Source organism: Mobula hypostoma, chromosome 5, assembly GCF_963921235.1.
Source record: "Mobula hypostoma chromosome 5, sMobHyp1.1, whole genome shotgun sequence".
NCBI classification, from domain to species: Eukaryota; Metazoa; Chordata; class Chondrichthyes; order Myliobatiformes; family Myliobatidae; genus Mobula; species Mobula hypostoma.
In genome coordinates, this window is record NC_086101.1 from 172,462,335 (window position 1) to 172,480,179 (window position 17,845).

General features: G+C 41.1%; 1 protein-coding gene across 11 annotated transcripts in view; it reads right to left on the reverse strand.

Annotated features, from left to right (window-relative positions):
• tenm3 (teneurin transmembrane protein 3) overlaps window positions 1–17,845 on the reverse strand; it is a 2,629,382-nt gene that overhangs the window by 50,257 nt on the left and 2,561,280 nt on the right. For all 11 annotated transcript variants that reach the window (XM_063049436.1, XM_063049434.1, XM_063049437.1 and 8 more), the window contains one exon: window positions 8,811–9,060. In XM_063049436.1, the coding sequence (XP_062905506.1) occupies window positions 8,811–9,060 (250 nt within the window). The remainder of the gene's footprint in view (window positions 1–8,810; window positions 9,061–17,845) is intronic.

Sequence of the window (17,845 nt, forward strand, 5' to 3'; positions counted from 1 at the left end):
ATGACTGTATAGTAATTAAGTGTGAATACCTATTGAGGATAGATTTAAATTTATTGAACCTCGTTTATTCCCGTCATTTATCTTTCGGATCACTGGACTATCTTCAACTGACAGTGAAATGTGATGTATGGTTTAACTGCCGATGCAAATCATTTTGGCTGGCTACTTTGACTACAAAACACAACACCTTCATTCCCATTTTACTTTAACAGTGCTTCTTGCGATCAAAACCGTCAGTCTGGCTCACCGTCTCCCCTCAGTCTTTCCTGCTAAACACCATTTCGCACACCACACTCCATTTCTGAAATCTGGTTTGACCAAAGTCAGTGAAGCAAAGACTGTTACCGGCCAATTAGAAAATAACTCGGAGAAACGTTCTGCAAATGGAGATATCATTTAGTGATGAACAACAAGATGGGTGTGATATTAAGAGTTACGGTGGGAGTGAGGGATGAGAAGGCCAAATGCCAATCAAACTATCGAACCACCTTGTAGCGAGAAATCACATGATGAAGAAAATCCACAGGCTGCTCCTGATTTTATATGTCGGGTCAGTATATTCTGCTGTGCTTCGAGATTTCGTGCAATGTCAAGAGACGCAACAATGATGAGAACAGCTCTCTCAGAATAGTAATCCATTAATATAAATTCCATCATAATCTTCTCATCCACTGAGTTAACCAGAAACAATGGCAGCTGTGCAGTGGTGTGGGATGGTGATAAATTGCATGAAAGATAGAGAGCATCATTATAAGTTGCTCATATCATGTCAAAAAAATTTCACACATCACTGTAATTTATCATTGTGAATAGAAACAAATGCAGATAAATGCCTACATGATTTAACTAATATAATGAACAACCTCCAGTCAACCCTGGTTGAAGGAACTGTTGATCTGAAAAGAATGGATGAACCAAAAGAAAACTGCACAGCTATGAAGATTCCCACTACACTGGGGGTTTAATCCTTAGCTCAAGCCAATCCAGTTCTCGGTCCTGCCCACCCTTGAGACAACAGTAGCTTTAATCAGAAGCATCACTCAAGATCACTGGGCCAAAGGGAAATTATTCATATCGATAATTCTATTAGAACAATCGATCAAATTATTGCAGTATTAAAATAACATGATTAAAAGAATGAATGGAAATTTAACTGTATTCTATTAAACATAAGCATTTTATTGACCCCTGACCCCACTAAGTGCATGGAATGACAGAATCTACTGCAGTTGTTTGACCCAATAATTGTGAGATCCAGTAAAAAGTTACAGAAGGAGGAAGACACACAGGCACCTTCTATTCATCTGTTACGAGTTCTGATTGGACTTGTTCTCTATACTCCAGAAAGGCACTGCAGTTCTGAATAAGTTAAGTTGCAGACATGTCGCTGCTGATAGCCTTAGTCAACAATTTCATCCAAGTTTTTTGATACAATGAAATAATAACTGGCCTGGCCCTTGAATAAAATTTGAGGCAAACTGTTCTGTTTGTGAACTCCTCATATTATCATTGAGAATGTGTTTATCATTTCAATAGCTAAATCAAAGGCAAGATGTTCCTGTGTTATGCATGGTGTCAATTCTTAACACCAAACAGAAATATCTTATGATTAGAAATTTGTCACTGGTCAGTAACACAAAATATGCTGTGCCAACATGGTAAACTGCAATTCCTAAATTTGGTCAGTGGAATGAATTTCGGAATCAAAGTACTACATGTTGTGATGATCTTATCCTACCAATGAAAAATGAATGGGTAGACCCCCTGTTCTCATATTTTATATTTTTGCTGATATACAATATTGTGCAAAAGTCTCAGGCAGATATATATGCCTATATCTATATATAGCTAGTGTGCTTAAGACTTTTGCACAGTACTGTACTTGTCAACATGGAGCGGAGAGCAAGTTCGTAAATCTGGAGGGAGCAAAGAATGTTGGGAATGGCCAGAGTGCAGCGCCACAGGAGGGGTGTGAAACAGGTGGCAGAGAAGGAGTGCCAGGAACAGGAGGTGGTGTGGGTGCAGATACACCCAGCCCTGAGACACCAGGTAAGGACATTTGATTCCAAACAATTGGTTTATTGATCATTGCAGAATGTCTCTCTGGTATTTCCCATTCCATCACCTCTCCCTTCCCCTTTTGTCAACCATAATTTCCCTCACTCTGCCCCATTTCCACTCTCATTCCACTATAGAGACCCATATCAGAATCAGGTTTATCATCACTCACATATGTCATGAAATTTGCTTTGTTCCACCACAGCATTACAGTGCAATACATAAAATTACCACAGTACTCTGCAAAAGCATGAAGCATCCTTTCTATATATACATGCCTAAGACTTTTGCACAGTACTGTATTTAGGAGGCACTAAGCTCATCTAGTCTCTGCCAGCTTTTGAAGCATTCCCAACAATCCTACCTCACCATTTATTCCTCAATAATCTATTTTTTTTTTCAATCAACAATAGCAGAGTCAAGCCGAGGTTTGCTGGAGCTGTGAGCCAGTATGGCTACCTAACACGTTACAGTGAAGCCTGTTCTAATGGAGAGGATGTCTTACCTAGTTTGGACGTCTAATTGCTTATTATATCTATCCATTAAAGCTACTCAACATTCGCAAGTTTCCCTTTTCAATATCCCTTCATTTGTCAAAGAGGGAGGATTCCCCTGCTTGCCAATAGATGGTGCAGAAGAACAAGTCTGGTTGATAGCCTTCATGTTCCTTCTTCCATCTGACCTCCCCTTCCCTGAATCTGATGCTGAATTTTGCATTTGGCAGATTTTTTGCACAATCTACTGCAGCTCTGTGAAACTTTCTCCCTGGTACCAGACTATGAGAATTTAAAGCAATATTAATCTAGTGTTTTTTTTTTATTCTGTAAGTAATTTCTGGTTAAACCATCAGTATGTTTCATATTAAATATATATTTCCAAACCATTTGTATTTTAGATCAACACCAATTCCTCAAGCTGATAAAATCATTCATATTTAAGACCGATTTAATTTTTAGAGTTTTCCCCAGTTCTTCATTCAGCATGGATGTAGAATAAAGCCCATAAATAAAGTGACTACTGAGATATACTGGGAATACCAATGCCACTGAGATAAACACAAGCTGGCTGTCATACAAATACTGTTAATCAATGTCTGTTAGCACATAGACTTCCTGGTATTTTGTGGTGGATATTTATTGGGATGCAGAGTCTTTGCAAATAACATGAATAGTGCCTTTTGCACCCTGGGTGATATTAACTTAATTTCTGGTATGTTACAATGTCATTGTGTGATATTAATAAAGCATATGACTGGACAGCATCGGGGAACGTAATTAATCTTACAAATATTATGACTATTCTGGGCTACAATCTAATTTGGGGGCAGGAATGGAAGATGATGATTGGTTTTAACTGGGACAAATTCATTTCCTTCCATGCTAATGAAAAACTAATTACTGGGGCAGTGGATTAAGGAAAATGTCTCAAATCATTAACAGGGCCAATTTTCCCACAGCCATTCATGAATATAGATTAAAAATAAAATCAGAGCATTGTTCTGAAATTATCTGAGGAAATCTAGTGTTAAAATCAGCCTCAGTTTAACATCAGGCTATCAACATAAACCAACTGGCCACTTTATTAGGTACACCTATACACATGCTCGTTAATGCAAATATCTAAATCAGCCAATTATGTGGTAGCAATCAATGCATAAAAGCATGCAAAAATGGTTTAGAGTTCAGTTGCTGTTCAGACCAAACATCAGAATGGGGAAGAAATGTGCTCTAAATGACTTTGACTGTGGAATGATTGTTGGTGCCGGATGGAGTGATTTGAGTGTGTCAAATATTGCTGATCTCCTGGGGTTTTCATGCACAGCAGTCTCTAGCGTTTATAGAGAATGGTGTGAAAAGCAAAAATTATCCAGTGAGTGGCAGTTCTGTGGGTGAAAATGCCTTTTTAATGAAAGAGGGCAGAGGAGAATGGTCAGGCTAGTTCAAGCTGACAGGAAGATGTCAGTAACTCAGATAACCACGTGTTACAACAGTGCTGTATCTCTGAATGCACAACATGTTAAACTTTTAAGTGGGTGGGCTACAGCAGTGGAAGACTATGAATATACACTCCGTGGCCACTTTATTAGGTACAAGAGGTACCTAATAAAGTGAACACTGAGTGTATAAATTCCCCCTGCACTTGTGTTTGTACCAATGGGGAGTCTCAGCAGAACACTTGCCTTTCGGAGTACTTGACTTCGAGACGAATGCTTGGAGTACATACATGGGCTGAGGTTTCCACTGACTCAAAGGAGACTACTTTGAGATAGAAACTGAACACAAAGCAGATCCCGCTATTCAATAGGTGCAGTAATGTCAGCCAACAGCAATATTATTATACAGCAGAAATACAGCCAAAGCAGTAAATACTGCATGGGTGCCAAGGAGGGACAAATGCGAAGGAAAAATAATCACAATTAAATGAACAGTTGGCAGCGCATCTTTCACATCCTGAGGATTTCCCAAATCACCTCATAGTCAGATTGTTTTTTTTTGAACTGTTGTATCTGTTGTAATGTGGGAGAGAGTGGGAAATGATTTGTGATAAAATCCCAGCCATAACAGAATGATTGAAGCATTTGTCTTGGCAGCATTCGAGTGCGGAGCATTGGCCAGGACTCCTGGGGAGCTTTCCAATCTTCTGGGAAGAGTGAGCCATGGATTATTTCCCTCCTGCCTGAATACACCTTCCCTGAACATCTCATCTACAAAACAGCATCACTGGCAATGCAGCACTCTTTCACAATACCCAGCTGTCCTGGGGTATGTCAAGAATGCAATCACTTTATTGGCAAACTCATCTCTTCTAACCTCGTCTCAAGAAATAAGTGCAAGGATGGTGGGATGGGTGGGCTGGAGGAAGACAGATTTCATGAACACCTGGTCAGCTACATCTGCTACTTCTTTTCCTGAGGTTACCAGACCAAATTTCCAATATCCCCGTACTCTAGTCCTGACTTTGCATCTTTCTCTAGCTTCTCTCCGATTTCCCCTCATCCCATCACCCATTTTATTAAACACAGACAATGAATAACTGGTGCCAATGACAGGTTCTGAACAGCTCTTACCCATCCTCCAAATTGGCTATCACCACCTTCACTCCTCAACAACAGACTAAACTGGCTCGTCTTTCCTTCCTCTCCTTTGTCATTTCCCAAAACCCAGTTACATTCCCCTGTAACCATTGCAGGTGGAACACCTGCCAGTGTTTTGGGATGAGACCCTTCATCAGGACTGCCAACGCCCATGGTCCAAAACGTTGACTGTCCATTTCCTTCCACAGATGCAGCTCAACCCACTGAGTTTGGCCAGCAGTTTGCTTTCCTTTTGCACCAGATTCCAGCATCTGTGGTCTCTTGTGTCTCCAAAGATAAAGTGAGTACAGAGAACGCAATGAAAAGAGGAGTTTGCAATACAGTACAAGCAGCCTCAATATGATGGTATTAAGAATTCAAAACTATATTCTATTCATAAATAGATTCCAGTTTTCTTGAGAGAGTAAGAAACGTAGAGGATCCTTCTTCGAGGAAACAAGGTGATCCAGTGGAGGTGTTTAAAGTCTGGAAGTCAGGAGGAAACAGTTCCTCAGGGGCTAGGATCATAATAATCACAGAAATTGAAGGTAATCGACAAAGTGATTGTAGAATTGTTACAGCACTGATGGGGACCACTTCGTACAATGATTGGACATGTCTTACAGGACAATCTGGTCCATTTCCTGCTCTATTCCCTTCGTTCCCCATAGCCCTGTTGTCTGCTTTCCCCCAAGAGAAAGAGGGGAATTTATTTTACACAATGAGTTATCATGATTGAGAACGCACTGTGCGAGAGGGCAGGGGAAGTGGATTCAACAGAAATTGCCAAGTACATGACAGAGGTAAATTTCCAGGGAAGGAGAACATGCTTGTTCTTAGTTATTCTGGCTGCTGTGCGATTTCCTCACATGGTTTGCAATGTTACTACTAATTGAAGTTGAATAATATGGCTCTTCTCAAATTTACACCCTTCTGAAAAAGATCTAAGAGTTCTCTTAATTATGTATATATTCAGATTCCATAAGATGATAAGACATAGGAGCAGAATTAGGCCATTCAGCCCTCCTAGTCTGCTCCATCATGACTGATTTATTATCCCTCTTAACTCCATTTTCCTGCCATCTCCCCATAACCTTTGAAGCCCTTACTAATCAAGAGTCTAACAACTTCTGCTTTTAAGTATACCCAATTACTGGGCCTTCACAACTGTCTGTGGCAATGAATTTCACATATTCACCACTCTCTGGCTTAAGAAATTCCTTCTAATCTCTGTTTTAAAGAGATGATCCTCTATTCTGAGGCTGTGCTCTCTGGTCCTAGACACCCCCACTATAGGAAATGTCCTCTCTACATCCACACTCTCTCGGCCTTTCAGTATTTGATAGGTTTCATTGAGATACCCCTTTATCTTCTCAACACCAGTGAGTACAGACCCAAAGCCATCAAACACTCGTCATACATTAACCCTTTCCACATCACTCTCATGAATGTCCTCTGCTAGCACATCTTTTCTTCTGTTAGAGTGAGTTTTTGGGTAGATGATTCATTTACACTTAAATGACTCTGGCCACCAGTCCTCTGTTTGACAAAATATTGTGAATTGAGTTCACGACGATGCATTTCCTAAAAGCTGTGAATATTGGAATACTAGCCAGACGCTGCGGATGGAACTGTGAAGTTTACAGGTAGTTTTGAAGACAGTATTATCTATACTTTATAAATATGAATCGTCCTCTATGTTAGCACGTAAAATACCAAATAAATGTATTGTGGATTTGACTTGCACTCCTAAAGGCTGTGAGTACCAACCCAGGTATGTTGGCATCGGGATGAAAGGATGAAGTCAGAAGGTGTGGATGTTTTGTATGTGGCTTCAAAAGGAAGCATTGTCTATAACTTTGTAAATAGCGATTGCTCTTTGTGTTTAGCATATAAATATCGAGCCCACATTGGGCTAGCAGACCTTTCTACCGAAAGCGTCTCTGTCCGTTTGATGCCTGCTGTACCTTGTTGTGTCGAATAAAGAAGCTGCTTTGTATCTACCAGTGACTCTGTCTCTCCGCTGATTTCAGCCACACCACAACACTTCGATAAGGGGCCCAAAACTGCTCACAATACTCCAAGTACAGTCTGTTCAATGCTTTATAAGGCCTCAGCATTACATCCTTGTTTTTATCTTCTCGTCCTCTTGAAATGAGTGCCAACATTGAAGTTGCCATCCTGACTACTGACTCGACCTGTAAGTTAACCTTTAGTGAATCCTGTCAAGTCCCTTTGCACCTCTGATTTCTGAACTTTTTCCCCATCTATGCCTTTGTTCCTTTTACCCAAGTGTATGAACATACACTATATTTTCCATCTGCCCTTCCTTGCCCATTCCCTCAATATGTCAAAGTCCTTCTACAGACTCCTTACTTCCTCAGCACTACCTGCCCCTCCTCCGATTTGATACTGAAAACAAATACTGTAGATTTGGTAGCCCTGTGGAAAATAAGTCATTAATCCAGATGTTATTGTGCGAGAACAGTTTATGAAAAGAAAGTTAATTTAAACATTGGAGCCAAAGTGGTAAAGAACATTAACAGCAGATTTTAAACTTACCTATGTCTAAAATCTTTATTTCTTAATAGGTAGCAAGAAAAAAAGAAGAGGAAAGTGCAGATTAGGTGCGGTATACAAATAAAGAGAGTTAAGTTTGAATAAAATGCATAATATCACTGTGTCAGAGGATCGAAATGGATCTGTATTATCAGAGGAGCAAGCGTATTGTTTTAATGCCATGCAAGCAGAACACCGTTTCAGTGCAAATCAGATTTGCTTCATTGAAAGTGCATGTTGACAGTAATGTGCAGCACAGATTGACTTTGACATGTTTGCTCACACACTGACCAGACAGTCGTCTATTTTGTCCTTCATAGCAAGGCAGCTAAGTTCTTTAAATGAGTAATCTCTACAGAAATATTAGTGCTGTATTAGCAGTAACCCTGCCAGAGCATTAATAACCTGGATTCTTGACCTTAATAGAAATGGAATTTAATGGGCAAGCCATAAAATACTTATGGAAGTTGAGCATATTAATTTACCATCAATAATTATAAAGTATCAACTGCTGCATGTAGTACGTCAATTCCTAAAACACCGTATAGTCAACTTGATCCCAACAAGGCAGTTTAGGAACTTGGATGTTCTTCTTTGGAAGCTGAACACCAAATTAATTAAAGCTACTGGGCAATGACCTCACACGTTAAATCGACTGACTTCCCTTCTGTGGAAGTGAACCATTGCCGACAAACTTTCCTCCCAAACGAAGAGGCACATGCACTATTTGGAGACAAGGCCCAACAAGCATCAAGTGCAGTGCTGATGGTTCTTCTTGGACTACAACAGCTCACAGAAGGGTGGATGATCTTTCTCTTTCATCTCATCACAACATTTCCAACGTTAGTGATACAAGAGATTGGAATTATGGGTTAATTTTATTGCCTGTATAGATGGAATTAATGAAATGAGTTCCACCACACCATGTTTGCCTACAATATCACAATGTTGGGCAAAATTCTTCTTGCACAAGTCCAATTAACTTGATGCAGCCTATCATACTCTTGTAATAGATGGAAAAAGGAGTGGTGAAAGTAGGAATGACAGGATTGGAATGAAAATAATTTTCCATGATTCACGGCTTATCCATGTAAGAAAGAATTTGGAGCTCTGGACCTACCTTAGCTCGAGAATACTAGTCACGTTTCCTGAAGGAAAGATACGACGGATGAAGTTGAAATCACCCACATACAAGCTGCCGTCAATGCCACATGCCAAAGCCACGGGTGCCAGGAGCTTGTTGCCATCTGATTGGCCGTTGCAGCTGGGGCAGGAGACGCTTCGCCTTCTACCATTACCCATGATGCTGCTGATCACAGCTGGCTGCTGGGAGATGAACTGATTTTCACCATTTCCCTTGTACAGAATTCCTAATAGGGATGATATGAGTAACTTTGTCATTGTCACAAGCAATAAGGCATTTCCCTTGATCGCAAAATCATCATCATAAATCATGAAGTGCAATTTAAATTTCACATTAGAGCACACCAATCAAAACAATTGATTAAGACAGGCTGTGCCTACAGCAATTGTGGAAAGAGAATACAGATTAAATCACTGTTGAATGTCAAGGGTGCATCAATCTCTAAAGAGTAAAATCACTTGACATTCACCTGTTGTTTGATCTGCAAAAGTATAAACGGCAGGATTTGATCTTAGGCAAGTTTATCAAGCATGCTGGATGAGCCCAGGACTACTATTTGACGGGAGAGCAGCTGGATGGATACAATCTTAATATAATGACTGCTCATTATAAACATTTATCAGGAGTTTTAAATGAGAGTGATAAACAGCTTACTTCTCCTGCTTCAGAATCTTATATCTTCACCTACCATAAATAATTACTTTTGCCTTTTAAAAATACACCAGCTCCGGTCTCAAAATGTTGATCCATTCAGGGGAATATTATGTTATGTGGAGCAAATTCCACTGAAATTAATACAGCAACTAATTACAAAGCAATTATCTAGTTTCTTGTATTTTGGTTGGCATCTATTTTTTACAGTTTTTTTCCCCAATTCAATCAAAGGCCATGTGACACGTTGCTAACCTCCTCAAAGGGCGATATCAAAGGTAGAAATACTTTGTCCACACTTAAATAATTCATCAGGAACATGCTGTTTGGATCACGAGTCAGTCTGATATTAACACTGGCTTCTATTATTACCTACAAGATCAGGGACTGCGCACAGAATTCTAACAGAGGACTGGTGAATTTTAAATTTGCTACAGCTTGTGCAAAGATGAACGTATCCTGAATGGCAAACCATTCATAACTAGAAAAATAAATTAGTAATGTTTTGTAACTTGCAGTCAATGCGTTTGCACAAAACAATCACATGCCATGGTCACTCTTCAAAGCATCATTGCAAAATATCCTTAAGACTTAACTCAACAGTAACAATTTTGCAAGCACTTCTAATCTGAAACAAAAGTTCCAATCAGATTTAGCTAGTAATCTTGTACATATATTGGTTGATTAATCATTCTTGTCCATTTAAATAATTAATTACGGGTTAAATGTGAATTGCATACGTCATTACACTACGTGATACATGCGTGCCTCCCTTAAAGTAAACACAAAGTTAGACTCCTGTGTCATCCTTTAAATTAGTTTAATGTTTTGAAATTACAAAATGTAACAATATCCTTAAAACTTAGCTCAACAGTAACAATTTTACAAGCATCTCTAATCTGCAACACAAATTCCAATTGGCATCACCTTCCAGCAATTAGAAATCGGGGCATAAACAGTGCCGAGTCCCGCAATTGTAACACAATGCAGAAAAATTTTCAAACCCTTAATATCTGACTTAAGAGGTAATGACAGGGGAGGTGAATGTTATTTACCGGTGGAGACATAAAAGTTCAATGTTCAAAGTAAATTTATCATCAAAGTATATCCCCACATACTATCCTAAGTTTCATTTTCTTGCGGGCATTCACAGAAGAACAAAGTAATACAACAGAATCCATGAAAAACTACACCCAAAGAACAACAATAAATGTGCAAGAGAAGGCAACCTGTGCAAATACAAAATACAAATAATTATTATTAGTAAACATAAGTAACCATTACTGAGAACATGAGTTGTAGAGTGCTTGAAAGTCATGGTCATAGAAAAGTACAGCACAGAAACAGGCCCTTCAGCTCATCTAGTCCATACTGAGCTATTTTAAGCTGCCTATTCCCATCAACCAGCCCTGGGACTATAGCCCTCCATACCTTAACCATCCATGTACCCATCCAAATGAAAATGAGTCCATAGGTTGTGGAATCAGTTCAGTGTTGAGGTGAGTGAATTAATTACTGGATATGGAACAACATCTATTGTTAGTTTTTTTTAAATTTCAGCATTTATACTGTCCTTAAGAACTAAGTGCATCATCCAGTTATGACTTTTGATACCTTGTTGAACTTGACACTATATTTGAGGTTTCACTGCCTTCATTAAACAATGGATAACTCTATGCTGTTTTCTTTTTATTCGTTTGGGGATTCTGGCATTGCTGTCAAGGACAGCACTTAGACTCCATCTTGTTTCCGATGGTCTCTATTTCTCATTTTGAGCTGTGATTATCAGGTGCAACTTAAAAGCCCGTGTCCATACCCTGAACTAATGCAGATCTTCTGGGGAAGGCACTCCCACATTGCTGATGGGTAGGGAATTCTTGGATTTAGACCTGCATTGTTGAAGGAACGGCTTTAAATGTACAATTTAGAGGGGAACTTGCACACTGCTGATGCCTTTATCTGTGTGGTGGTAGACCTCGTTGGGAGCTGTTGGCAAAGTACTGTGGGCAATTAACTAAAGTGCAATGTTGTGAATGGTATACACTGCAGCCGATGTGTGCTGCTAGTTGAGGGGACGTTTCAAATTGCTGATGGGCCATCAAATTGAAGATTAAATTAGATCAGCTTCATTTGTCACACACAGAATGAAACACTTTGTCTGCAACAAATCAAATCAGTGAGGACGATGCTGGGCAGCCCACAAGTACGACTATGCTTCCGGCATCAACATAGCTTGTCTGCAATTCACCAACCCTGACCTTTCATCTTTGGAATGTGGGAGGAAACCAGAGCACCTGGCAGAAACCCATGTGGTCACGGGGGGGAATGTACAAATTCCTTACAGGCAGTGGTGGGAATTGAACCTCGATCCTACAGCTGTTGCTGTCGTAGTGTTACGCTATCTGCTACGCTGCTGTGCCACACCATTCAAATGGGTTGCTTTGTCCTGCAGTACTGCATACATTCAGGCACGTGGAGCATATTCCATCGCTCTTTGGATTTGTACCTTGCATCATAATGGAAAAGACCTGGGGTATTGAATCACCTGCTGCACCATACTCCGTCCCAAATTTGCTCAATTGGCCTATATTCTATTATATAGAATATAGAATAGAACAGCACAGTACAGACCCTTCGGCCCACAATGTTGTGCCGACCCTCAAACCCTGCCTCCCATATAAGCCCCCAACTTAAATTTCTCCATATACCTGTCTAGTAGTCTCTTAAACTTCACTAGTGTATCTGCCTCCACCACTGACTCAGGCAGTGCATTCCACACACTAACCACTCTCTGAGTAAAAAACCTTCCTCTAATATCCCCCTTGAACTTCCCAGCCCTTACCTTAAAGCCATGTTCTCTTGTATTGAGCAGTGGTGCCCTGGGGAAGAGGCACTGGCTATCCACTCTATCTATTCCTCTTATTATCTTGTACACCTCTATCATGTCTCCTCTCATCCTCCTCCTCTCCAAAGAGTAAAGCCCTAGCTCCCTTAATCTCTGATCATAATCCATACTCTCTAAACCAAGTAGCATCCTGGTAAATCTCCTCTGTAGCCTTTCCAATGCTTCCACATCCTTCCTATAGTGAGGCGACCTGAACTGGATACAGTACTCCAAATGTGGCCTAACCAGAGTTTTATAGAGCTGCATCATTACATCGCGACACTTAAACTCTATCCCTCGACTTATGAAAGCTAACACCCCATAAGCTTTCTTAACTACCCTATCCACCTGTGACGCATCTTTCAACAGAGGGACATGTACCTCCAGATCCCTCTGCTCCTCCACACTACCAGGTATCCTGCCATTTACTTTGTACTCTGCCTTGGAGTTTGTCCTTCCAAAGTGTACCACCTCACACTTCTCCGGGTTGAAATCCATCTGCCACTCCTCAGCCCACTTCTGCATCCTATCAATGTCTCTCTGCAATCTTTGACAATCCTCTACACTATCTACAACACCACCAACCTTTGTGTTATCTGCAAACTTGCCAACCCACCCTTCTACCCCTACATCCAGGTCATTAATAAAAATCACAAAAAGTAGAGGTCCCAGAACAGATCCTTGTGGGACACCACTAGTCACAACCCTCCAATCTGAATGTACTCCCTCCACCACCACCCTCTGCCTTCTGCAGGCAAGCCAATTCGGAATCCACCTGGCCAAACTTCCCTGGATCCCATGCCTTCTGACTTTCTGAATAAGTCTACCGTGTGGAACCTTGTCAAGTGCCTTACTAAAATCCATATAGATCACATCCACTGCATTACCCTTATCTATATGCCTGGTCACCTCCTCAAAGAACTCTATCAGGCTTGTTAAACACAATCTGCCCTTCATAAAGCCATGCTGACTGTCCCTGATCAGACCATGATTCTCTAAATGCGAAGAGATCCTATTCAGATCTTTTCCAATAGCTTTTCCACCACAGACGTAAGGCTCACTGGTCTATAATTACCTGGACTATTCCTACTACTTTTTTTGAACAAGGGGACAACATTTGCCTCCCTCCAATCCTCCGGTACCATTCTTGTGGACAACGAGGACATAAAGATCCTAGCCAGATGCTCAGCAATCTCTTCCCTCGCCTCTTGGAGCAGCCTGGGGAATATTCCATCAGGCCCCGAGGACTTATCCGTCCTAATGTATTTTAGCAACTCCAACACCTCCTCACCCTTAATATCAACATGCTCCAAAACATCAACCTCACTCATATTGTCCTCACCATCATCAAGTTCCCTCTCATTGGTGAATACCGAAGAGAAGTATTCATTGAGGACCTCGCTCGCTTCCACAGCCTCCAGGCACATCTTCCCACCTTTATTGGTCCTACCTTCACTCCTGTCATCCTTTTTTTCTTCACATAATTGAAGAATGCCTTGGGGTTTTCCTTTACCCTACTCGTCAAGGCCTTCTCATGCCCCCTTCTTGCTCTTCTCAGCCCCTTAAGCTCCTTTCTTGCTTCCCTATATTCCTCAATAGACCCATCTGATCCTTGCTTCCTAAACCTCATGTATGCTGCCTTCTTCCACCTGACTAGATTTTCCACCTCACTTGTCACCCATGGTTCCTTCACCCTACCATTCTTTATCTTCCTCACCGGGACAAATTTATCCCTAACATCCTGCAAGAGATCTCTAAACATTGACCATATGTCCATAGTACATTTCCCTGCAAAAACATCATCCCAATTCACACCTGCAAGTTCTAGCCTTATAGCTTCATAATTTGCCCTTCCCTAATTAAAAATTTTCCTGTCCTCTCTGATTCTATCCTTTTCCATGATAATGCTAAAGGCCAGGGAGCAGTGGTAACTGTCCCCCAGATGCTCACCCACTGAGAGATCTGTGACCTGACCTGGTTCATTACCTAGTACTAGATCTAGCATGGCATTCCCCCTAGTCGGCCTGTCCACATACTGTGACAGGAATCCGTCCTGGACACACTTAACAAACTCTGCCCCATCTAAACCCTTGGAACTAATCAGGTGCCAATCAATATTAGGGAAGTTATAGTCACCTATGATAACAACCCTGTTATTTTTGCACCTTTCCAAAATCTGCCTCCCAATCTGCTCCTCTGTATCTCTGCTGCTACCAGGGGGCCTACAGAATACCCCCAGTAGAGTAACTGCTCCCTTCCTGTTCCTGACTTCCACTCATACTGACTCAAAAGAGGATCCTGCTACATTACCCACCCTTTCTGTAGCTGTAATAGTATCCCTGACCAGTAATGCCACCACTCCTCCCCTTTTTCCGCCTTCTCTATCCCTTTTAAAGCACTGAATTCCAGGTGTATTGAGAATCCATTCCTGCCCTGGTGCCAGCCAAGTCTCTGTAATGGCCACTACATCATAATTCCATGTATGTATCCAAGCTCTCAGTTCATCACCTTTGTTCCTGATGCTTCTTGCATTGAGGTACACACACTTCAGCCCTTCTACCTTACTGTCTTTACACCGTTTATTCTGCTTCTCTTTCCTCAAAGCCTCTCTGTATGTTAGATCTGGCTTTACTCCATGCACTTCTTTCACTGCTCTATCGCTGTGGGTCCCATCTCCCTCGCAAATTAGTTTAAACCCTCCTGAATCATGCTAGCAAACCTACCTGCAAGGATATTGCTCCCCCTCGAGTTCAGGTGCAACCTATCCAATCTGTACAGGTCCCACCTTCCCCAGAATAGATCCCAATGATCCAAAAATCTAAAACCCTGCTCCCTGCACCAACTTCTCAGCCACGCATTCAACTGCCACCTCCTCCAACTCTTACCATCAGTGTCACGTAACACTGGCAGCAATCCTGAGAATGCCACCCTATTGATGGCAGGAGTCCCAGTAAAGGCGATGCGAATCAATGCCAAGGGGAACTGGATGGAACTGGTGTTAAGCTGGGAATCTGAGAGTGATTGGTGCATGCACTTATCATCCCATATCTGAATATTATCTTGGCTATATTGCATGCAGATATGGACTGTTTCACTTATTGAAGAGGCACAACTGGAATGAAATGGCCTCAGAAAGCTGCACCAATAAAATGCTTTTATTCAAAAAAAATCTAGTTAACAAAGCATGGTGCATGGCTTTGAACGAATGATGGTAAAATTGGCAGGAAACCTATGCCTGCTTCAGGACCCATTCAGGATCTAAGCCATTACTGTTACAGATGGGTTAATGATTTCAGAAGAGGAGGGTTGTCTAAAGATCAACTCTGTAGATACCTGTAAACAGTAAACTTGTCAGGTTTCGTCTGTTCCAGAAAACTATAATTCATGATTACGCAAAATATCTGTATTTCACTCAAATAGACATTAATAGATTAATCTACACCAGAAATAGCTTTAAAACAAGTAATAACAGCTTTAGTGTATGCTTACACCATTCAAATGTGACAATTACTCTTCTCAAACAGCTGAGATGTGTAATTCTCATCAAAGAAACTTTCTGCGTCAGCATGTGTTCTCATTCTACTTGATGCACTCAGTCACTATTGTAAAACATTTATAATTCCCTTCCATCAGATACAATAGTGACAGTAAATGTTATTTTATATTCATCAGAATATTTGTCACGTGCAAACAGCTGGCATATTGTGTCTTCCGCTCCAGAGTGAAGTTCCTCAGCTTATCATCACATTTGTCGACTAAAATCGCAATTCATTTCAGAATATGCTGCTTCTCATCCCAAAATACTTTTGAAGAATTCAGTGCTGAGAATGAATTTGCCATTTAGTTTTTCTGTTTCAACATCCCATTCTGTATTGAGTAATCATTGTTCAATTGGTTCAACGCAGGGATGTTACAAGCATCGGTGGAACATTAGTTGATCGGTAGAAAGCAAAGAGTGGGAATAAAGGGATCCTATTCTGGCTGGCTGCCGGTTACCATTGGAGTTCCACGGGGTCGGTATTGGGACTGCTGTTTTTAACGATATACGTCAATGATTTGCACAATGGGATTAATGGACTTGTGGCTAAACTTGCCGATGATACAAAGATAGGTGGAGGAGCGGGTAGTGTTGAGGATAAAGAGATCCTGCAGGGAGACTTAGATAGTTTAGGGGAATGGGCAAAGAAGTGGCAATTGACAGACAATGCTGAAAAGTGTCTGGTCATGCACTTTGGTGGAAGAAATAAACAGGCAGACTATTCTTCAGGTGGAGAGAGAATTCAAAACGCAGAGATGCAAAGGGTCTTGGGAGTCCTTGTGCAGGATACCCTAAAGGTCAACCTCCAGGTTGAGTCAGTGGTGAAGAAGGCAAACGTAATGTTGGCATTAATTTCTAGAGGCATAGAATATAAGAGCAGAGATGTGATGTTGAGGCTCTATAAAGGCACTGGTGAGACCACACTTGGAGTATTGTGTGCAGTTTTGGACTCCTTATTTTAGAAAGGATATATAGGTGTCCCCCGCTTTTCGAACGTTCGCTTTACAACACCTCGCTGTTACAAAAGATCTACATTAGCTACCTGTTTTTGCTAACAGAAGGTGTTTTCACTGTTATGAAAAAAGGCAGCACGCGCCCCGAGCAGCCAAGCTCCTCCCCCGGAACTGCATTCTAGCCGGCAAGGCTTAAACACGTGCCTGTGAGCATCTGTGCTTTATGTCAATTTATTTTGAGCATCCGTTAGCAATATGAGTTCTAAGGTATCGGAAAAGCCTGAAAGAGCTCGTAAGGGTGTTACACTTAGCGTAAAACTAGGCATAATTAAGCATTTTGATCGTGGTGAACGAAGTACGGATAAAGTGAGTTTGGCTTGTGGAAATTGACAAAGATGATGTTGAAGAGATTTTGGCATCCCATAACCAAGAACTGATAGATGAAGAGCTGATGCAATTGGAAGAGGAAAGGATAACAATCGAAACCAAATGCAGTAGTGAACGGACCGAAAGTGAAGTTGTCCAGGAACTGAACGTGAAGCAACTGCGTGAGATTTTCGCTGCAATTGACAACGGTGCAATGATTGCAGAAAAGTACAACTTTAATTTTGAAAGGTTACGTAGGTTTAGGGCATATTTGCAGGATGGTTTGAGTGCTTACAAAGAACTGTATGACAGAAAAATGCGCGAGGCTAAGCAGTCAAGCATACTGCCATTTTTTAAGCCTTCCACATCAGCCACAGCAGTCGACGAACCACAACCTTCGACATCGAGGCAGACAGACATAGAAGAAGATGACCTGCCTGCCCTGATGGAAACAGACAATGATGAGATGACACTCCAGTGTCCCACCACCCCAACCTCCGACGACTCAGCCTAACACACCACCAGTGTGCTCGCTGTCTTCCCGATTCTGGTAAGTGATACTACACTGTACATACATTATTTCTACTTAATATAGACTGTGTATTTTTATGTGTTATTT